The following is a 19935-nucleotide window of genomic DNA, read 5'->3' on the forward strand; positions in this document are numbered from 1 at the left end:
TTGGCTGTGGGGAAGAGCTGGAACCTGACTCTTTCGGCAGGAGTAGGGCTGCGGTGGTGCTGGGGGCCTGGGCCTTGGGGAGGAATGAGGTGATTAGAAAAAGGGCATCCACCTGGAGGTAGGGATGAGGCTGAGATAGGCAAAGGGAGCAAAGTGTGAAGGTGCTGAACCTAATTTTAAAATAAAAATTAAGAAAGTCACCTACTTCTAGTTATTCTTACCTGGTTCTCTTTGCCATGAATATTTAATTTGCCCTGATGATCTAGGTTGCAGATTCAAATGCCATGTTCGTGAATGGGGTGTGGTTGTCCTGTTCTCAGTGACAGACACGTGAAGGAATTTGAGCAGCAGATGAGGGGTAAAGTGGTTTGGATGGTTCTAATAATTAAAATGCTAGAGGTTTAAGGACTGAGATGGGAAGCTGAACCTGCAGGTCACTAGATGCCCTGATTTAGAAAAGGTAAAGCAGATGCTCTTGTCATTAGCTTCTGCCAGTTACAGGCCAACACAGTCTCTCAGAGAATTATTTAATAGAATTACATGCTTTTGGCTCAGATGTTTCCAACCACAAAAGTGGCAAGCACATCTATCAGCACCAGTCTTCCCTCCACGGAATCAGAAGAGATCGAACTTTTCCTTAGCTCCCGTCCTGTGGGTCCAAATCAAGCACCTGCAGCACCTGACAGCACCCTGGGCCAGTTTGATTCCTGGCCCTCGCGGTCTCATCTGGCTACAGCTTGAATTCACTGGGCATTGGCTCCCCTCTCAGGCCAGCCAGCAAGTTGTTAGCTGCTAACAAGGACATGGTGTTTCGGGTTCCATAGGTGGCACTGCCAATGTGGGGCAGGATCACTGGAAAGAAGAGGAAGAGAGCGAAGTAAGAGGGTGGGTCACGAGCCTTAAAGCAGTCACTGCTTTCATGGCTAGGGCTTACCAGTAAGAACAGAGGCAGCCTGCCTCAGTATTCCTTGATTTGCCTTTTCTTCTACTGTCACTAAGCACTCCACTCCCCTCAGGCCGAGGGCTAGAGTAAGAGTAAAGGGAATCCAGGTTACTGACAACTAGACACAAGAGTGACGAGGGATATGTCCCCTAAATACAAGAATGTTGACCTAGAAGGGGTCTTGGAGCTTATCTAGAATCCAACTCTTTGGTTATCAGATAGTGAATGGTGCCAATTTCACTGCTCATCCACACCCTGTGCTCCCTGAAAGTGATACCACAGGGCTTCTGATCTACAGAAACAATGACAAGATGAAATATTGGACAGCACACTGTGGCCCCACTGCACAGCAAGTGAGGCCACTTGTTCCCAAAGAGTGCCTTTCAAAAGCCATTCCCTGGAGCACTGAGCTGAACTCCAAGGCCCTGGGGGGATGGGGCAGTTTTCTAGGCTGTGGACACAGGCTAGACAGCACAGCCAGTATTCCTTTTCAGCTGGCAGAGGGGTGGGGATGGTAGAGTTCCCAAGGGCTACAATAATGGGAGCATTCACTGGGGAAGGCAGCTAAGGACCTTCTCTTTGGCTTTCTATTCCAGAATATAAATAAAGGACGGACTGGCCTAGACAAGGGCCCTAAGGCCCTTGCCACTCAGGCTTTGTATCAGTCTAGGGACAGAAACCATCCAGCCACCTGGACAGAACTTAATATAAAGAACTGTTAACTAGGTAACTGAGGAGGCTAAAAAGAGAACACTAAGGCGGCACTACTCAAAGCATGGTCCCAGGTCCAGCAGCACTGGCGTGGGAGAAGCAAACATTCTCAGGTCCCCTCAACCCCGATCTATTGAAGCAGAAACCCTTGGGGGCCCAGTAACCTGTGTTTGATCAGTCCTTCCAAGTAACTGAGGAACATAACAGTTGAAGAAACCCTGCACTAAGGTGTGACAGAGACAGTGACTGGAGGAAGCATCTACCTCCCTAGGACTAGGGGGACAGAGGCAAAGGATGGGATCGTTAACACTTAGAAGACTGAAGGAAGGGCCTCTGCAACTCAGACCTCTGCGGCTGGGGCACTGACTGGCGGTGGCTTGTGTCTGAGGGGGCACAATGGTTAACCGCGTGCTGGGAAAACTGCGAACGATTCCCCAGCCACTACAGGAAGGAACTGCTACTGTTAGTGAAGAAGCTGCTGCATGCCTCTCACAGACAGGAAGGCAGGAGGGAGCCAAGTCTGCTCCCTCCAGCCTGTCGGGCTGCCTCCGGCGTCCATACTGACAGGGCCCAGCAGAAACGGGGCGTGCAGAGTCCCAGCCGCTGCACCATAAAGCAGAATACACAAGGGTAGGTTTGGAGACGAGCTTAATAATGGGCACAAGTTACAAATAGGTATTGTAAATTACATATGTGACTTCTCACAAACTGACAACAGCAATTTACAGTATGGGTTTTACCTGTTACCTGTGACTAGCTATGAATATAAGACACACAGTCAACCCACTCTTTTTAAACAAACCCACTCCTCTAACCCCCCCCCACCCTCCATTCACTTTTATGACACAGACTAGGCGAGCATGTCAGAGGTCCTCCCTCTATGTTATGTACAGTGCCACTAACAGCATAAACATTTATGGTCCCTTTGTGTTTGGTACTGTTCATAGCAGCTTCATGCACAGCACCTCCAGATCACCTACTACTGTGGTCCTGTCGGACAGGAGATAACTGAGTTGGGAAAGCACAGTTCTTACCACAGTTCTTCAGGGTCAGGAGAGGGTGGTTTGTGGGCAATGGTTCTGGGGTCGTCACGTCCAGTCCAGCAGCTGCAATCTGGCTGCTAGTCAAGGCCTGGTACAGGTCATCCTGGTTTACCACTTCTCCCCTGGGAATGACAGCGGTGATATGGGTGCCCCGAAGCTCCCTCAACCCAGGCTCCTTCTCTCTACCCTTTAGGGCAGAACAACTCAAAGAATGAATTTTCCCACCAACCTTGGCTTCTAAAGAGGAAAATTTTATATATACTTGTATATGTCTGTATAGTAATTCAGGTCTTACAATCAGAGAAACCCAGCCCTGCCACTTTCTAGCTGTGTGACCTTGAACAAGTGTCTCAAATTCTCTGGAAGAGGAAGAAGAAGGTTCCTCTTCCGTAAAACAGGAAAATACCACCTAACTCCCAGGAGTACTGACATGCACTACTGCATGAACAGGACCCGGAAGTCTGCATTTGTATAGGGCCCCATCCAGGTGTTTCTGATCTAGTGAGTCCCCAGACCACCTGCTAAGAACCACCACAGGGTGCCATTAGTCACCTGCCCAATCAAGGGCAGAGACACGAGGATATACCTAACTATACCCATCTGAGTAAGCAGTCTTCCTTCCTATGACTCAAGAACTGGTTTGCTAGAGACTTCATATCATGCACTAAATAATACTCATGCAGTCATAAATAACACAGCATCCTGCACAATACTGGGTCCAAGTGGGTGTTCTGTAAACGGAAGCTGTGACACTGTAGGCCATCAGTATGAGCCCTGTGTTCATGCCACCTCCAGATACCTCCTTTGTAGCTAAACATTAGTAATTGCGGGAGCCTCTGGGGTGGAGAGCCCTAGGGGTGACTTCATCTAACCCCTTCCCTCACCTTTGTTTGCCTCCAAACTGATTTAAGCAGGTTCTAAGGATACCAGTTAGGAAGGGGTTAGAGGGATAGAGGAAGGTCAGCCCCCAACACATGCCCAGTGGCCTGAAGGCAACCTCGGGACATTTTGAAGAACCAAGACAGCCCGAGTTTTAGGTCTGTCTTCCCAGAAGCATGAAGGTACAAGCTGTCACTGACTCACACAGACAAACCCAGGCTCAACACAATGGAAAGTGGCCTCTGAAGGGCTGTAAGACAGTGACATCTGACCCTCTGCAGTACAGAGGAACAGGGGCTACCCAACGTTACCTGGGAACTTGCTGCCATCATGCCTCCATTTACTGAACCAACAATGCAATGTGCCCAGCCCTGAGCCAGGCTGGAGGGACTGCTGGAAACCAGACACACCAGGTCCTGCTCTAACAGCTTCTCCTCCCAGCCTGGGCGTTTTACTGTATGTATTTGAGTTAGCTGGCTGGTTGGTTTGTGGAGACTGCCAAACTCAGCCTGAGGTCTCATTGACAACCCATGGGGAAGAAAAACCTCAGATTACAGCAGCAGGGACAGCCCCTCTGTAGGCTCACCCAGTGACCCATGGGAGTCAGGCAGCCCCAGGATACCTGCTGATGTTGACAAACACGGCTGTTTTCTTCATTTGCTGGAAGAAGGCCCTGTTGCAGAGCCCCTTGGTTGCAGGTGTTAAGGAACAGGCCACGATGATGAAATCAGACTCGGCGGCCAGCTGGGAGGTGGTCACTGGGAGAGGGAGGGAAGGCCCAATCAGATGCTGAGTCCCAGGTTAGAGACAGCAAGAGGGTAGGAGACCAGACCCTTCTCTCCTCCCATAATGGAAACTCCCCAGGTGTTTCCTGAAGGCCTTGTCTCCACCTGGACTACTCTGATAGCTGTACAAAGTTGACAGCCACTCATGAGATCCTGGTATATTATATCATTCACCCAGCCTCTTGGTCTAACAGATGGGGAAATTGAGGCTAGAGAGGGGCAGGAATTTGTTCAAGGTCACACAGTAGGAACTGGGCCACTCTGGCTTTCACCAACTTCAGGACCCAAAGTGCCAAAGGGCTAAGGAATGGCTGACATCCAGCCTACCCTTTGAACACCAAGCTGTGCATCCCGCCGAGGGACTGGATCCACCTGGACACGGGCTGGGGGGGGTAGTGCTCGCCAGTTTATTAAGGAAACCGAGTGAAAGTTTCCAGCAGTTCCTTCCATCTGTCATCATTCTTGCTGTTCTGCCCATGGTGACAAGGGACTCTGAAAGGTAGACCTGAGTGTTCTGCTGGCACTGAGAACTCACTGTGTGGCCTAGATAAGTCTCTGTGCTCCCTCAGTGGGCCTCTGTCCAGGGCAGGTAGATTAGATAACATCTAAGGGACACCTCAGGCCCTGGACACACCTGACGCTCCTGCATTCTGCCTGCAAATGCTAACTATTACAGAAAATAGGGAGAACCCTCTAAGCATGCAGATGGGGCTCCTGTGGAAATCGAAGTTTTACCTACCAAACTCTGCCTGGAATTCTGCTGCTTCCTTAGGCTTGGGCTGGCGCCCTGTGTATAGAAATCTCTGGACACCGAATGGTTTCAGACGCCGAGCAATGGCCTGGCCTGGAGACAAGGAATCAGAGTCATAGCTTATTCCTAGGACTTCAGAGGGCAGAGGCAGCAGCACCCAGCAGCTAAAGGGACAGGGAGCCCTTGGTGGGAGAGAGGGACAGATCCTTCCCTCAGCACAGTCCCAACACTAACTGGTCCAGCCTGTGTAACCAGCCCCCAGCCAGCCCACAGCCTTCAGGGGTCCATGTGATAGCCCTTCAAAGAGCTGGAGGCAGCACCACAGCTCCTCCGTGGCTGTGATTGGCTTATGCTGTCCTTACATGGCCCCAGCCATCTTGAGGGGCATTTACTAACCTTGAGTATGGGGCCTAGTACCCCAGGAGAGGTCTGACTAAACAGTCCCTTCCATCTTTCTGGACCCACTGCTTCCGTTAATGCAGCCTCAGACCTCATTTCACTTTTAGATGGCATTGCCAAACTGCCAACTCACCCCAATCTGTAAGACTTTTTCACATATGCTGCTGCTGAGACAAGCTTGAGCAGTTGGAATTTAGACTCAGCACATGCCCTAAAGCTGGAGAGTTCCTCCAAACAACTTTCTAGTGTGAAAGGCAGGGCTGCTAGCGGGCCAGACAGATTATCCCCACTTGCCATCCTCACTCTTACTTCTGCACCAGGCAGGATGCCAGAGAACCACTGACAGCTGCCTGGCTGGGCTCGAGCCTTTATGCCAAGCTTCTCCAAATGGGGGACACTGGAAGAAAAACAGATCTGCCTCATCCTCAGAATCACAAGTAAGCTCTGCTCATGAGACCCTCAGGTTCCTGAGTTAAGGCTTTATGAGTCAGATGCCTTCCAGAACCCAGCACGGGCTCTCCCCCAGTAAGCCCTTCCTAAAGACTCCAACTCAGCCATCATCGCTTTCACCTGTTCTGTGTGGAGCTGCAGGCATTAAGAACCCTGGCCCTTACTATTTGCTTCTTTCACCTAGTGAGTTCTTAAGGAATTCCAATGTTTCTTTTTTTCATTTTTGCTTTTGCCCGTTTTATGAAGCCTGTGTCTTCTCATTAGAGGTATCCCTACTGCATGCAAAGTGCACTGATAACACACAGTCATGGCAACCCTTTCCAAAGAAGGACTGTCAGTATCCAGACACATGGAGCTGTAGACAAACCAAGCCATGCGAGCCAGAACGGGCAAGAGGGTAGTTTGGGGCCTCACCTATGCGCCCCAGCCCAATGATGCCGACGGTGCTCTCCTTGAGGCCATAGCCACACAACCACAGGGGCTTCCACGAGGTCCAGCCACCACTGCAGGGAGGGAGAGGGGTAGATAAGAGGCCCCAGCCTTAGGCAAAGATGAGGGCCCACTGTGAATGCACAGACCCGGCACCCTGGGACAGGGGCTGTGGTCCAAGGGATAACCCCTTCCCTCCAGGTAAAACGGCTGAGAGTGCCATGAGTTATCCCCTCAGCCACTCAGCGCTGCTGACAAGCAGCAGGAATGACTCATCCTTTAAAGCCACTGGGGACAGAGAATCTGGTAGGGACCATAGAAGTTCTCATCCCATTTTGCAGATGGGAAACTGAGACGAGAAGGGGTGAACCTGCCTGAGGTCATACAGCTAGGGCAGGGTTGGGAACAGCGGGTTGCAAACTTGGGATCTGGGATTCTAAAATTAGTATTCTCAGCACCCCAGGGAAGTAAAAAAAGTAAAGCCATAGCCTCACCCCTGTTGCCCTGGGTGGACACGGGAACAGAGCCTGTCTTGAGCTACCGCCATTAAAGGTGCTGACACCCCAAATAGGAGGGTGAACGGGATATTCAGCACTCTGTGTGATCAGCCCCATGCTGCTGTCCAGCTCTGCCCCTGCCTATGCAGAGCCTATGCTCCTGGTCCACATTCTCCGAGCGCCTGCATTCGCATGCCTCCCGGACTTTGCTCAGGCCAGTCCCGACACCTGGAATGCCCTCCGCAACCCTGGATATACAGCCCCAAATCCCTGATCTGAAACCCGCAGGCCAGATTTCAAAATGTTTCAGATTTTAGAAAGGTAGTATGGTGCATATGCTATATTCTACCTAACACCCTCAGCAGCATCTGGGGTGGTACACTGTATCAAACACCGTGCTATATCTGCAGCAAAACATGAATAGTCACACTGACTGGGAGGAATAAAAACCATAAGCAGCCTCCTGTTAGTTCAAATCAAGTTTTGCTACCAAAAGATTTATGAAACAATCTTCCAGATTTCAGAGCTTTCGGATTTCTGCATTGCAAGGGACGGTGGACCTGTCTCTCTAAGCGCTCAAGAGGATGCCCACCTGCTACTTCTGTAAAGCCTCCCCTGATCCACCCTCCTCTACCCGTCTCCTCACCTCCATTATTCTCTTCTCTTGGGATTTCCCTTTATGTCCTATTTATTTCAGCACTGCCTTGCACTTTAGTATTTTTGCTTTGTCTGACCCCCCTCACTAGATTGGGCACATCTGGGGACAGGGATCACATCTGGGCCAGGGAAGCACTGCATGTACAGAGCCAGCTGCTGAGTGGAGCCAACCTTTCTGCCAGGTGTTCACTCACTTCTTCACTTCCTCAATGGCTTCTGGCAGCCGACGACAGGTGGTGAGCAGCAGGGAGACAGCAAGTTCCGCAGTGGCGTCTGTCAGGACATCTGGGGTGTAGCCCACACGGATCCCGCTATGAATCAAACATCTGGTGATATAACACTGGCCTCAAGCACTTTCACCAATTTCTAATGCTGGGACATTTCCATGCTGCCGCTTTGCTCCCTCTTTGTGCTGCCCGCCGGGAGCTGTAAATGAGTACTCAGGAGTGGTCAGCCTCATTCCATTTCAATATCTCCCGTTTGGGGAAGGACATGAAGATGGGAGATGAGGGTCCAAAGTCTGGGGCAAGTAATTACTTAACTTTTCTGAATTTCTTCATCTAAAGAGGGACATAATACTTGCCTTTTCTACTTCGAGGGGTTATTGTTGGGGGTCAAAAAGGTAATGAAGGTGAAAGGGTGCTGGCTACCTGGCCAGATATTACCCACTGTCTCTGACTTCTTGGGTTTATTTTAACTGACCTGTGCATATGTGGACAGATTTTTTTCATCAGCCACCTCACAGTCTCACTGAATGGTCAGGGATATGAAATAAAAACAAAGACTCAGCTCCTCTTCCTCCTTGCCTGGTAGTCACCGTTCACTCCAGGTCCCCCTCTAGAACCCAAGCTGCATTTACCGCTTCTTGATTTCATCCAAAGCCAAGTGGTCGACGCCCACGGACAATGTGCTGATGACTTTGAGATTGGCTCCTGTTGTTCAGAGAAAGCATTGTTTCGATCTTTCCTTGTGGGATTCAAACCCTCCCACACACTCCAGATGGGCCCAGAAGGAGCAGGGGTTTGCTAGGGTTCATAAAGCAAGGCTGTGTCTTGACTGGACAAGGGCCCGGGGCCTTGGGATGCCCTCCCCCACACCCTGCTGCCTCCATGCGTGGTCTTTGCCCTCTGAAGTCCGTCCTCCAGAGATTTGCAAGCAGGAGAGGAACAATGTGTTTGCCAGATGCAGCTGCACACAACTGCTCCCTCTTGCCTAGTACTATAGCCAATGCCTCAACTCGAATAGGTCACTGCGGTCCTGCTCGGGGAGCTAGCAACAGCAGGCTGATGTGCCCCATAGGCCAAACCACCCTCAGAATCCTCCCCAGACCTACCCAGGGCACACACCTGCAGTATCCAGGAGCTTCTTGTCCACACAGTCAGAGAGGAGGCAAAGCAGGCCGTGTGCTCCGGTCAGGCCTCGCTCCAGATCCTTGTAGGGGATGGGCTCATCTGAGTCCCACTGTTCCACTTCACAGCTAAAGGCAAAGGAAAGACCACTCAGAAGCAGGGGAGCCCCTTAGATGCTCCCAGGCCTGAAAGTCCCCCCAGCTACATCTGCAGCCCCCTCTCAGAGTGGGAAACATTGCCTTTTGCTTGCTCTGGCCTCAGGCTCCCTGAGTCTGGCTGAAGGGAGTTGGGGTCAGGTATGAGCAACTTCAGAACTATCCTGAGAGGGTGGCTGAAGGGCTATCACAGGGCAGAGAGGGCTGAGAAGAGCCTAAACTGAAAGGAGAAAGTCATGGGGACAGTTCTCAGCTCAACACAAGAAAGAGCTTTCTCACTCTCACAGGAAGCCTCATGGGGAGTGAGCCTCCTGGCCCGAGGTGGCCAACTGTTGGGAAGCGGGGGAAGGGGTGTGTGTGTGTGTGTCAGGGGCTGCTGTTCCTGAATCAGATAGGACTGGATTCCATGTTCAGTTGCATGTCCTGTCCTGTGAGTCCATGAAACAAAAAATTCTCGTACGTGGACTTTGCCAGGAAGGACAAGATCAAAGCAATGCAACATGAAGCAGTGTACTTATGGACACTTGGGCATGTTTCCAAGCTCTGGCCATTTAATTCTGTGCAGCCAATATGTATGGAGCATATGCCAATCACGAGATGGCTGCTGGCATCTCTCACAGCACCCTCCTGCAGTACCCGGCCAACTAAGCCCCAGGCGTGGGCTACTTTACACATTCCTTCCCACAAGCATGGCCCTGTGCTACAGCAGTGTGTGATACTGCCTTTTTTTTTCTGCCTTTCCCTTCCCCTTCATGCTTGGTACCTGACAGGTCCCCAGCAAAGTTCTCCCTTCCTGACATTAGCAGGGCAGATCAGTAGGCTGCAGTGCTGACTGCAGCCAGACAGAGTTGAGTTCAAACCCCAGCCCTGCCACACACATAGCAGTGTGACTTTCGGCAAAGTACTTAACCTCTCCCGGCCTCAGTTTTCTCATCTGTAAAACAGGAATTATAATACCCACCTCACAGTGTTGCAAGGATTAAAAGAGTTTATGTATACATATATACATATGAAGCACTTGGCAAGCACTTGGCAAAGCTGACACGCGGGGCTTCAGTTTAAGAAGTGTCACGAAAGGCCCCTGCCGACCGTCCAGAGGACCAGATGGGTGACTGCCAAGGTCTCTGACCCCGTTAAGTGACCTTGGAGGGTAAAAGATTAACAGCCTGGACCTTGCATCATGAGCGGTCGCCCCTCTCCCCAGGCCTCACCCCCACTGCAAGCGCCAGGGGAGCGCAGGTTCCAACGTCACTGCAACGCGCCTGGAGAAAGCTGGGCGGTAAAAAACTTTATGCTTCCCCAAAACTCCAAGACTGTCCCGGCGGGTCAAAGGTTGGAAAGTCTGGTCAAGGCCCGGGAACAGGATTCCAGCTCTATCTGGCCCCTGGGACCGCCCCATCCTCCCCACCAAAAATAACTGGGGCATTTGGAGGTCGCCCCCAGCCCGCTGGGGCGCAGTCCCGGCCGCCCCCAAAGTAGCTCTTGGAGACGCTGAGTCACCCTGTGTGCGGGGGTGCCGGAGATCCTGGGGAGGTGCCAGGGCTCCGCAGTCCCTTCCCCGAGACCACCCTCAGCACCGCGCGGGGGGCAGGGAGGCTCGGTGCGCGGAGCGGCGCGGGCTGCCAGGCTCTTACTCTGAGGCTCGCGCGAGGGCGGCCCTGCCCTCGGCGGGGATCCTGCGGGTAATGAACACCTTCATGAGTCGCACTGGCCCCATGCGACCTGCTACCGCTGGACACCGACCCGGACCACTGGGGCCGGAAGCGGGACGCGACGTGGGGGCGGGCCCGGGGCCTCGGAAGGGGCGGGCCCGGGGCTGGAGAGGGCTGGCCGGGGGTGGGCGGGGCGCGGGTGGACTGCAGCTGTGTGGGGACTGCGTGCTCAGGCACGGACGGCGTGTCTTTGTATGCGGTGTAACTGTGGAGCCCTGATTGTGCGCCTCGCCTGCAGCTGTAGGTGTGTGATTAAGCCTTCATGGATCTGAAACTCTTCGGGAGGTGATGGGGCCAGGCCGACGCTTTGGCCCTTGGCCCCCCAGGGCCTCCCTCTGAGCACCCACTGCCTCAGAGTCTCGGAGACTGGCAGGAGTGTCTGGGGTTTGGGGTGGGTCAAGGCGCATCCAGGGGAGAGTCTTGTGGGAGCGTGTGGATGTCTGTCAGGGTGCCGACAGCCGTGAGTGAGAGTGTGTGTAAGTTCCGAAAGTCGGGACTCCCCACTCCCGGGGCCTGAGTGCCCTGACCGTCCTTGCTGGGTCAGTTCCATCACGGTCACACTCTTCCTGGCGGAGTCCTTTGGCCCCAGGGACTGGCTCTGAACCTGGCTTATTGTACACACACAGGAGGCTGGACCAGGGCAGTATGTGTCCAGGAATGGCCTCTTTAATACTTGGAGCAGTTCCCATATGAAGCCCACAATTGTGAAGGGAAGTTTAATCGGTCATGGGCCACCCAGCATCCTGGACACCTGCTGCCTGGCTGGAGGCAGGTCATGTATAGGGCCAACGCAGGATGTGCTGGATGAGGCTGTGTAGGGTCATGGGTAGACCAGGAGTTTGCAGTCAGATAGGTCTGAATCCTGGTCTGGTTACAAGCTGCGTGATCTTGGTCAGTTCACATCATCTTCCTAAGGCTCAGTTTCTTTAGCTAGCAAATGGGGTTATGAGCACTTACTTTTGAGGGCTATTGTGATTATTAAACAAGCAATGTTTGCGTTGACCCCAGGCCATGTTCATTAACCACGGAGACCATGGAGGACAGAGGTGAGGAGCTCAGGCTTTGGACACAGACTGGGTTTAGATTCCAGCTCTGCTGCACACTAACGACAAGTCATTGGACCTCTGTGTGCCTCAGTTTCCTCATCTGTAATGGTAGTACCTGCCTCATGGCTTGTTGAGAAGATGAACTAGGTGTAGTGCTACAACAGCATGTAACACACCTAGTGGGTGCTTGACAACTAGTAACACGTCCCAGGAACCCCACATGCTGGTGCCCTGGGTCCGACAGTTGGTCAGAGATACAGATGCTAAAGCCAGACTCAGGACAAGTGGGAGGGCTCAGACCTGTCCCTCAGCTCTGCTGCCTTTGTCTCTGCTAGAGGCTGTTCAAGTACTTGTTCCCAGGCCTGGGAGCACCCAGAAGGCAAAAACCCTGCCTGGTGGTCTCTTCTCTGATGATTTTACCTGCCAACTTAGTGCCCAGACAGTAAACAGAGACAGGTACAGAGAGGTGACATCTCTAGCTTAGGGCAACACAGCAAGTCTCGGGAGAGGCCAGAGCTGGCATCCTGGGCCACCTGGATCCCCGGCCAGGGCTCCACCCTGTCATCTTCCTCTCTTAAGTAACACATTACCGAAATGTCTTTCCCACAGACTGTTATCTGCTAGGCCACCTCAGGGACACTTTCTGAAATACCTCAAACATTGACACAACACAACGAGGTGTTTTTCTGTTCCTAGGCCAGGCCCTCTGGGGACAGCACTGTCTCTATGGCTCTAACCTTTGTTAATCAGTGGTGACACCTGAGCCCAGCTCCTCCCACACACTAGGATAGGCGAAGACACTGAACAAGCCTATCTGCAAGGGTCAGAAGGGGGGGCATGACAGGTCAGTGGGCCCCCTCCTCCAAGACGAAGCCCCCAGCTGGCGCTCAGTAAGTTCTACCGGGTGATGGGCATGAGACAGATCATGAAGCCAGCTGAGGGCCCAGGAAGAGGCATCAGGTAAAGTGGTCAGGAGAGGAAAGATCTAAACTGGACAGGATTCAGAGGGCTGACCTGGACTTCACAGGCTAAAACTGATCATCTAATAAGTAGCTAAGATTTATGGAGCTCTTAGAAAGTTCCAAGCACTGTCCTAAGCAACTTTCTATAATTTAAACATCTCAACACCTTGTAAGGCACATATTGTTACTCGCCCCATTTCATAGATGGGAAAGCTGAGGGCAAAAACGATGAAGTCATTCGCTTAGGGTCACACAGCTAGTAAGAGGCAGAGCTTGGATGTAAGCCCGGTACCCTGACGCCAGACCCAAGCTCTTAACCACTGTGGAAGCCTTGTGGGAGTGGGGAGAGTATCTTGGTCCATTTGGGCTGCTGTAACAAAATACCTCAGACTGGGTGGCTTAAACATCAGACATTTATTTCTCACAGTTCTAGAAGCTTGAAAGTCCCAAATCAAAATGCTGGCAGAGTCGGTTCCCTGTGAGAGCCATCTTCCCGGCTTGCAGAGGGTCATCTTCTCGCTGTGTCCTCACATGGTGGAAGGGGCAAGGGAGCTCGCCAAGGCCTCTTTTATAAGGCCTAGTACTTTTATGGTTTAATTTTTCACTAAGATTTTGATCTCTCTCTATTTTTTTCTGATAGCCGGCAAGTTGTTCGATACCTTTTATGAGATAATCCATCTTTTTCCCACTGATTTGAAATTCTACCACTAGCGTATACTAAATTTGGGTCTACTAGGGTCAATTTCTGAGTTTCACATGCTGTTCTGTTCTGTTGAACTATCTATCTAGTATATGTTACTAGTCATATGTGAGATAGTAAAGGGGTGTTATTTAAACCGCTAAGTGTGTGGTCGTTTGTTATGCAGCAATCGTGCACTGATATAGGTGAGGACACATCTGAAGGGCTTGTTAGCAGCAGAAAGGTAGGTACCTATGGCTTTTTGGAGACAAGGCTGGCTCAAAAGGTCTGCCACAAACTAGCCAGGCAAGGCAAAACATTTCTTCTGTCCTATTCTTGGTTTTCAAACTATAGAACGGGGACAATTTTTTGACATCATGGTAATTAGTATGAACCGAGTGCAGGGCTGAGGCTTCAGAGGGTACACAGGAAATGTTGACAGAATGGAATTGACTTTCAACCTCACCTCTTTAGCCAAGAGAAGAAAATGGGCCCAAGCCACGTCCAAGTCCATACCAGGCACTTCCCGCCTCCCTGTCCCCACTGGCTTCACTCCCCATAGCTGTGGTACGTGCCCCCTGCAGGACCTTCCCCTGCTCCAGGCCTTGGACCCCTTCTGCCCTTGGTCAGGGGGTGTGGAACGCTCAGGGGTCTTGGCTAAGGGCAGCCTGGCTGAGGAGTCTACTTAGCCCTTGGGCATCTGTTCTGGTCATCTGGCTTCTGTCTGTTCTCTAAGATTTGCCCCCACTCCTGGCTTCTGGAATCTGGAAACTCGAGTGCCTGAGCCAACACAGTTACCTTCCTGAGCCCCAATCAGCTATTTTGGAGACCTCACTCTCGTCTCCAATGTTACCCCCTGCCCTGGCTAGAGTCCAGCCTTGGTCCTCTGGGCTGGGGTCTAGAGCCCCAGGGATGACCTTGTAACCTAGCCCCCTCACCATACCCACTCCAGCAGAGAATAACTCAGCCTGGGCATGTGTCCCAGAGAGCCCTGAAGATCGAATAGCCAGGGGGGCAGCTGCAGGGTGAGAGACAGGGAGAGTACAGCTACCCCATCCCCAGGCCATGGGGAAGGGCAACATATAGAAAAGTGCCCACCAGTACTTGGCACAGTGCATGCAGTTGCCCCTAATTCCGAATCAGCCTTTATGGGTACCTGCACTGTGATGCTGATGCTGCTGGTCCACAGACTACACTTTGAATACCAAGGAGCTAGGGAATCTTCCAACTTGGCCAGCCTCTGAGATCCCAAGTGACTCTTTGCTTACTTATCCCACTGTTCAATGAAAACTTGCTCACTGAGAGGTCCAGATGCAAGTGGGCCCCACCATTTTCTGTGTAGCCTTCACCTCTGTCCCATGTTTTCCTTGCTTTATTTATTTTCTCCCCCGACATGAACATAAACTCCTTGAGAGCCAGAACCTTGTTACTTTGTTTACCACTGTTGTTCTACAGTCTTGCACAGGACAGGTGCTCAGTAAATATTTGTTGAAGAAAGGAATGAATGAGGCAGGCGGTGGGCCTCCCTTATTGCTCATCCCCCACTGGGAATTTGTCGTTTTATCACCACCTAGTGGACATTTTTGTGTACTGCGGGATGGGGGAGAAAAATGCTCTACTTGTTTGAATCTGGCCCAGACAGAAGGTGGAGGAGGCCAGCGTGGGCAGAGAGCGGCCCCTTGTGGTGCTCCTGTTATCTGTGTTCTTGCCTAGGGCACAGAGCTCCTTGGAGAAGAGGCTTCCTGGAGGAGGCGGCATTTGAGCTGAACAGTGACGGCAATAAGATTTGTAATGGTGAGAATGAGAGAGGGAGAAAAGGCATCCCTAGCAGGATGAACAGCATGAGCAAAAGTCTGGAGGCTGGAAAGCATGGGCATGCGCCAAAAGAGAAGTAGAAGCTGCTGAGGAGGACAGAGGAAGATGAGGCCGGATAGTGACACAGGAGGAGGGGAAGAGGCCCCAAGGAAAGGTGGTATTTGATTTTGGTGCTTGATTCATGCCAGGCACCTCACGCACACAGGAGTTCATTTAATTCTTGCAAAGCCCCATGAGGTAGATTTTAGGGCCCCTATTTTACAGATAAGCAAACTGATGCAGATGAATGAAGTGCCTTCAGCCAAAGTCACACAGCTGGTAAGGAACAGAACTAGATTTGGTCTAGATCATGTGACTGTTTCTCTCCTTCCTGATAGGAATGCCTGCCCCTGGCTTGTGCCTGGATGGGAAGGCATGTTGGTAGGGCATATGTGGGAAGATAGGGGTTGCACTGCAGAGCACTGTCTCAGGCTTGACAGCACATCTGGGATCCTCCCTCTGCTCACCCTTATGGTCCTAGAGCCCCGGCCTGGGTGGCAGAATGCCACTGAGTCTCAGCTCTATCTGGGCTCACTTCACCTCTGTGGGCCACAGAGTACAATGGCTATAATGACTTGTAAAGGGACCACAGAAATCTCTGATTCACCTGTTATACAGGTATGGAAATTGAGTCCCAGAGAGGGGAAAGAACTTCCAGATTATGCATACCAAGCTAGGTTCAGTGTGGCTTTCATCCTGGCCCCTGCCTGGGCTTCCATCTGGTAGCTGGAAGCTGATGTTACCAGACAAAGGACCTGAGCCCTGGCCACAGAGGGTAGCAGAGGGCCCAGTTGGGCCCTCTTGGCCAGCCCAGGCCCCTGGGAAATGTGTTTTAATTTTAGTTCCCAGTGAAGCGTGTTCCCGGGGATGGGGTGAGTATATGGAACCACTGGCTAAGGGGTTAGGGCCTCCCCAAGAAAGGAAGGGAGGCTTAGCTGAACGTGCCCCACAGACTTTCCAGAAGCTAGACCCTTCAGGCCAGGGGTTAGGGCACCCAGTTCTCCCAGCTCAGCAGCGGACCTGGATTGCCTTTGGACTTTCAGCCCTGCTACAGCCCTTCATCCAGCACAAGAAGCCACCTGCCCCTTTCTCGGCCCCTTAGCTTACTCTTCTGGGGAGCAGAGGGCCCAGCCCGGGGACTCAGGGGCACGGGGAGCCACCTCTACCCAAAATGAACCCAGATCTGTGTTGGGCTTCACTTTGCGATGTTCACCACCACACAGGCCTCAGAGTGGGCACTGTTAGGATTCTCTCTTTCAAGTAGAGAAAACCGAGTCTCAGAGAGGTGGAAAGACTTGCCCAAGGTCATCAGGTTTGAGCTGAGCCTCAAACCCAGGTCAGAGTGAACCAAAGCTTGACCACAATACCCATGACTGCCCCTGACCCAAGCCACCAGCCAGTTCCAGTGGCTCCTTCAGCCACATCTCCAGCTGCTGATTCATCTGTAGCTTCAGATATTGGGCATCTGCTTCTGCCCTAACACCTGGAATGCTGGCCGCAAGCCTCTGGTTTGCGCTAACACGGCCCCCACTATACACACCTCATTTCTCCTCTAACCCTCACCACTCCCCTTCCCTGCCCATCTTGCTGATGAACCAGCAGCCACGCCAGGGCAAGGACAGGGTGGGATCCAAACCTTTTCTGAGGCCCCAGCATCCAGCCAGGGTGGACACTGGGTAAACATGTTCTCTGTGAATAAACCCCTGCAAGGGTGGACGCCGCCCCCATTTTTCAAATGGGAAAACTGAGAGTTGGGGGAAGTGACTTGCCTGGGTCACAAGCAGGCTCCAGGCAGAGCGGTGCCTTGACTAGGCCTCTCGCTGTCAGGATTCAGGTTCTCCCATGGGGCAGTCGGCCTAACAAAGCTCCCCCAGCATCTGTGCCTCCCAAAGGCCAGACAGAGGCGATTGCCCGGATGCAGCTGACTCCGCTGACACGGAAACACTGGAATGCGCTTTGGTGGAGGAAGCCAGGAGATGATTGCTGTAGTCAGATTTCTGGGGCTCCCTGTGGCAGGAGCACATTATTTCTGGGGATTTTTACCAGAGCTGTTTTCTTAATCCTTCTCAGGGCATAGCTGGGACTTAGAAATGAGCTGTAACAGCCAGAGTATTTAGTTCTGTGCATGGGGAACAACCGTTCCTTCTTAAGTGATCCCTGCTCCTCTTTTTTATGAGCTCAGATATTGTAAGGGGACTAGGGAGCAGATATCCAGGACTGGAGCAGCAGCAGTGCTCACTCTGGGCCAGAGCCCAGCACCCCCATTATGCAATGGACCCACGGAGGCCTAAAGAGGCTGTGAGGTTGGCAGCAGAGCCAAGAGCCAATGGGGGCAGCACAATTCCATATGCAGACTGGACTGGGCGTGCACAGGGCAAAGCCAAGGGGAGCGGCTGCCTCCCAGGAGCCAGGGGACCTCAGCGTGGGCCATTCCCACTGGGAAGGTCCCTGCAGAAGGAGAGGTTGTGTGGGGCCTGGCAGGCATCACTTTAGTCGTGAGGGAGCTGCCGAGGAGGATGGTCTAAGACAAGGAAACAGCAGGAGTAAAAGCGCGGAAGCTTGTCCTGGGTCGGTTCCCTAGAAGCAGGCTCTTAGCTGAGGATTCATGTGCAAGTGATTTACCCAGGAAGTGCTCCCAGAACAAGACAGAAAAGGAGTAGGAAGCAGGAGAGGGGAGGATGACAAGGGGCCCCATTTCTGGCTGAGTTCAGTAGAGGGTATAGTTACATCTCAGGGGTGTCGAAACCCCAGGCAACTGAGCTAGACTTCCATACTCCCGCTACGCCACCAGTCAGCACTAACTAGGAAGATCTGGGCAGCTTCCTGCCGGAGGAGGCACATCCTTGCCATGTGATGTGTGACGACTGAACAGGAGACGCAGATTGGCTGAGGAAATGGGTTTGAGCAGGACCTGAGGCTGGAGCTCAGACACATTACTGGAGGGCCAAGGTCGGCACTTCCTACCTGAGGGAGGACCAAGGCCCCATCTCTAATTTAGGACAGGCCAAGGAGGATCATGGAGCTCAGAGGAATGGGTCAGCTTTCTCTAGGCTGCAGGTGAAGTTCACTCAACTGTTTCAGCAAAAGTCCCATAAACCACCTCCGGAAATCCTTTCTCAGGTGCTGCTGTTTGGGGCCAAAACCCTGAACTGTGACGAGGAGGGACAAATAGCTCAAGTGAAAGATAGAACTCTTATTCAGCTAAAACCATTCAGAAATGAGTCACTGGCCTGACCCGGGCCCCAAGAGGCTGTACCAACAGGAGCTCAGGCCCTGGATGAGGTGGGCATCAGGTCTGGGCCCAAAGGGCAGAGCTGCAATTGACTAGGGGCACCTGGAGGGGTGCACCTGCGTTAGTGGCAACTCCTGTACCTCGATCCCATTTCCCTTCTTTCCTTCCCTCCCTCGAGGCCCTACCAGGATCTCTTGACCTCCAGCCTCCCCTCCTGAAATCTAGTCTCCTGGAGTCCCTTCTGAAAAGCAAATCTGGTCCTGTCCCATCCCTGTGCCACCCTCCATGGCTCCCCATTGCCCTCGGGAGAAAACCCTAAGCCCCAGTGTTCTTCCAAGTCCTCTCCTGGTGACGAAGGTGCTTAAGCCACAGTGACGGAGAGCAGCAAACTTCAGGCAGAAATCAGGAGTCCCAGCAGCTTCCAGAGCCCACAGGGCGTTGCGGGGAGCGGGGAGCAGCCCCGCTGTCTGGGAAGATCTGCCCTGGGACTGACCCCCAGGCCTCCCTCACCGGCTTTGTTTCTGTAATTAATTTATGGAAAGCATCTAAACTGGGAGTCAACACAGTCCTGCAAATCTCATCTAATCCCTGCCTCCATCTGAGGGAGCAGCATCCTGGAGGTGGATTTCATACAGTGATTACATTTGGTTTTATTTCTGAGATAAAACCAAAATGAACCATTTAAGGTCTGATTTCCTCAATCACCTGCGGAATGGTGCTTGGTGAGGCCATGGGGAACCTCGCAGTCCTGCAGCCTCGGGAGGGTCTGGGAAGGAGGGCGATCAGGATGGGGTGGGGCGAATCTTGTTTATCAAAAATCCTCTTGGCTTTACTTTTAAGCACACCCAGAATCTGAGCTCTTCTCCCCCTCCACTACTTCCATTCCGATCTAAGCCACCATCACCTGCGCAATGGCCTCCTGGCATCTCCCTCCCCGTTTCTGCCTTGGCCTGCTCCATTCTCTTCTCACAGGTGGCCAGAGCCCTCAGCATCTCTGAGCAGCTCACCGAGGACTCGCATCACCCCAGGGAAACCGGAGTCCTATCTCAGCCCATCACACCCACAGGGTGCCCTTCACCTCCCTCTCTTGCTATCTTATACTGTGCCAAGTGAGTGTGTACGGCTCCCACACTTGTTCCCATTGCCTGGGACATTCCTCCTCTCGTTTCCTACAGATCTCACTCAAAAAACAGCCCTTCCCCACCATCCATTTCTCTACCCCCTGCCGCTGCTTTATTCCCTTAGCACTCACATCAACCTGGCATAGCTTTATTTTTTGTTTATTGTTTAGTTTCCCACAAGAATGTAAGCTCTGAGAGCCAGGGGTTTGTTTTGTTCGTTGACATATCTCCAGTACTGAGGGACAATGCCTGGACCGTAGCAAGTGCTCAAGAAATATTAA

General features: G+C 52.3%; 1 protein-coding gene across 1 annotated transcript; it reads right to left on the reverse strand.

Annotated features, from left to right (window-relative positions):
- Nucleotides 1-513: 513 nt before the first annotated feature.
- On the reverse strand, nt 514-10837 carry GRHPR (glyoxylate and hydroxypyruvate reductase). The gene is made up of 9 exons (XM_039856555.1): nt 10683-10837; nt 8891-9021; nt 8404-8476; nt 7739-7855; nt 6376-6464; nt 5101-5205; nt 4199-4334; nt 2689-2819; nt 514-852 (listed from the first exon to the last, which is right to left on the reverse strand). Exons 1-9 carry the CDS (start codon nt 10763-10765, stop codon nt 731-733), a joined length of 987 nt encoding a protein of 328 aa, XP_039712489.1. The 5' UTR covers nt 10766-10837; the 3' UTR covers nt 514-730.
- Nucleotides 10838-19935: the final 9098 nt, after the last annotated feature.

This window comes from Pteropus medius, unplaced genomic scaffold (assembly GCF_902729225.1).
Source record: "Pteropus medius unplaced genomic scaffold, Ma_sr-lr_union100, whole genome shotgun sequence".
Lineage (NCBI taxonomy): Eukaryota > Metazoa > Chordata > Mammalia > Chiroptera > Pteropodidae > Pteropus > Pteropus medius.

Excerpts from the sequence above, each read along its gene's own strand:
- GRHPR (XM_039856555.1), bottom strand. The coding sequence starts at position 10,765 with ATGGGGCCAGTGCGACTCATGAAGGTGTTCATTACCCGCAGGATCCCC. Across the intron at positions 9,022-10,682 it reads GCCCTCGCGCGAGCCTCAGA|CTGTGAAGTGGAACAGTGGG; the intron begins GTAAGAGCCTGG and ends CTTTGCCTTTAG. Across the intron at positions 8,477-8,890 it reads GAAGCTCCTGGATACTGCAG|GAGCCAATCTCAAAGTCATC; the intron begins GTGTGTGCCCTG and ends TCTGAACAACAG.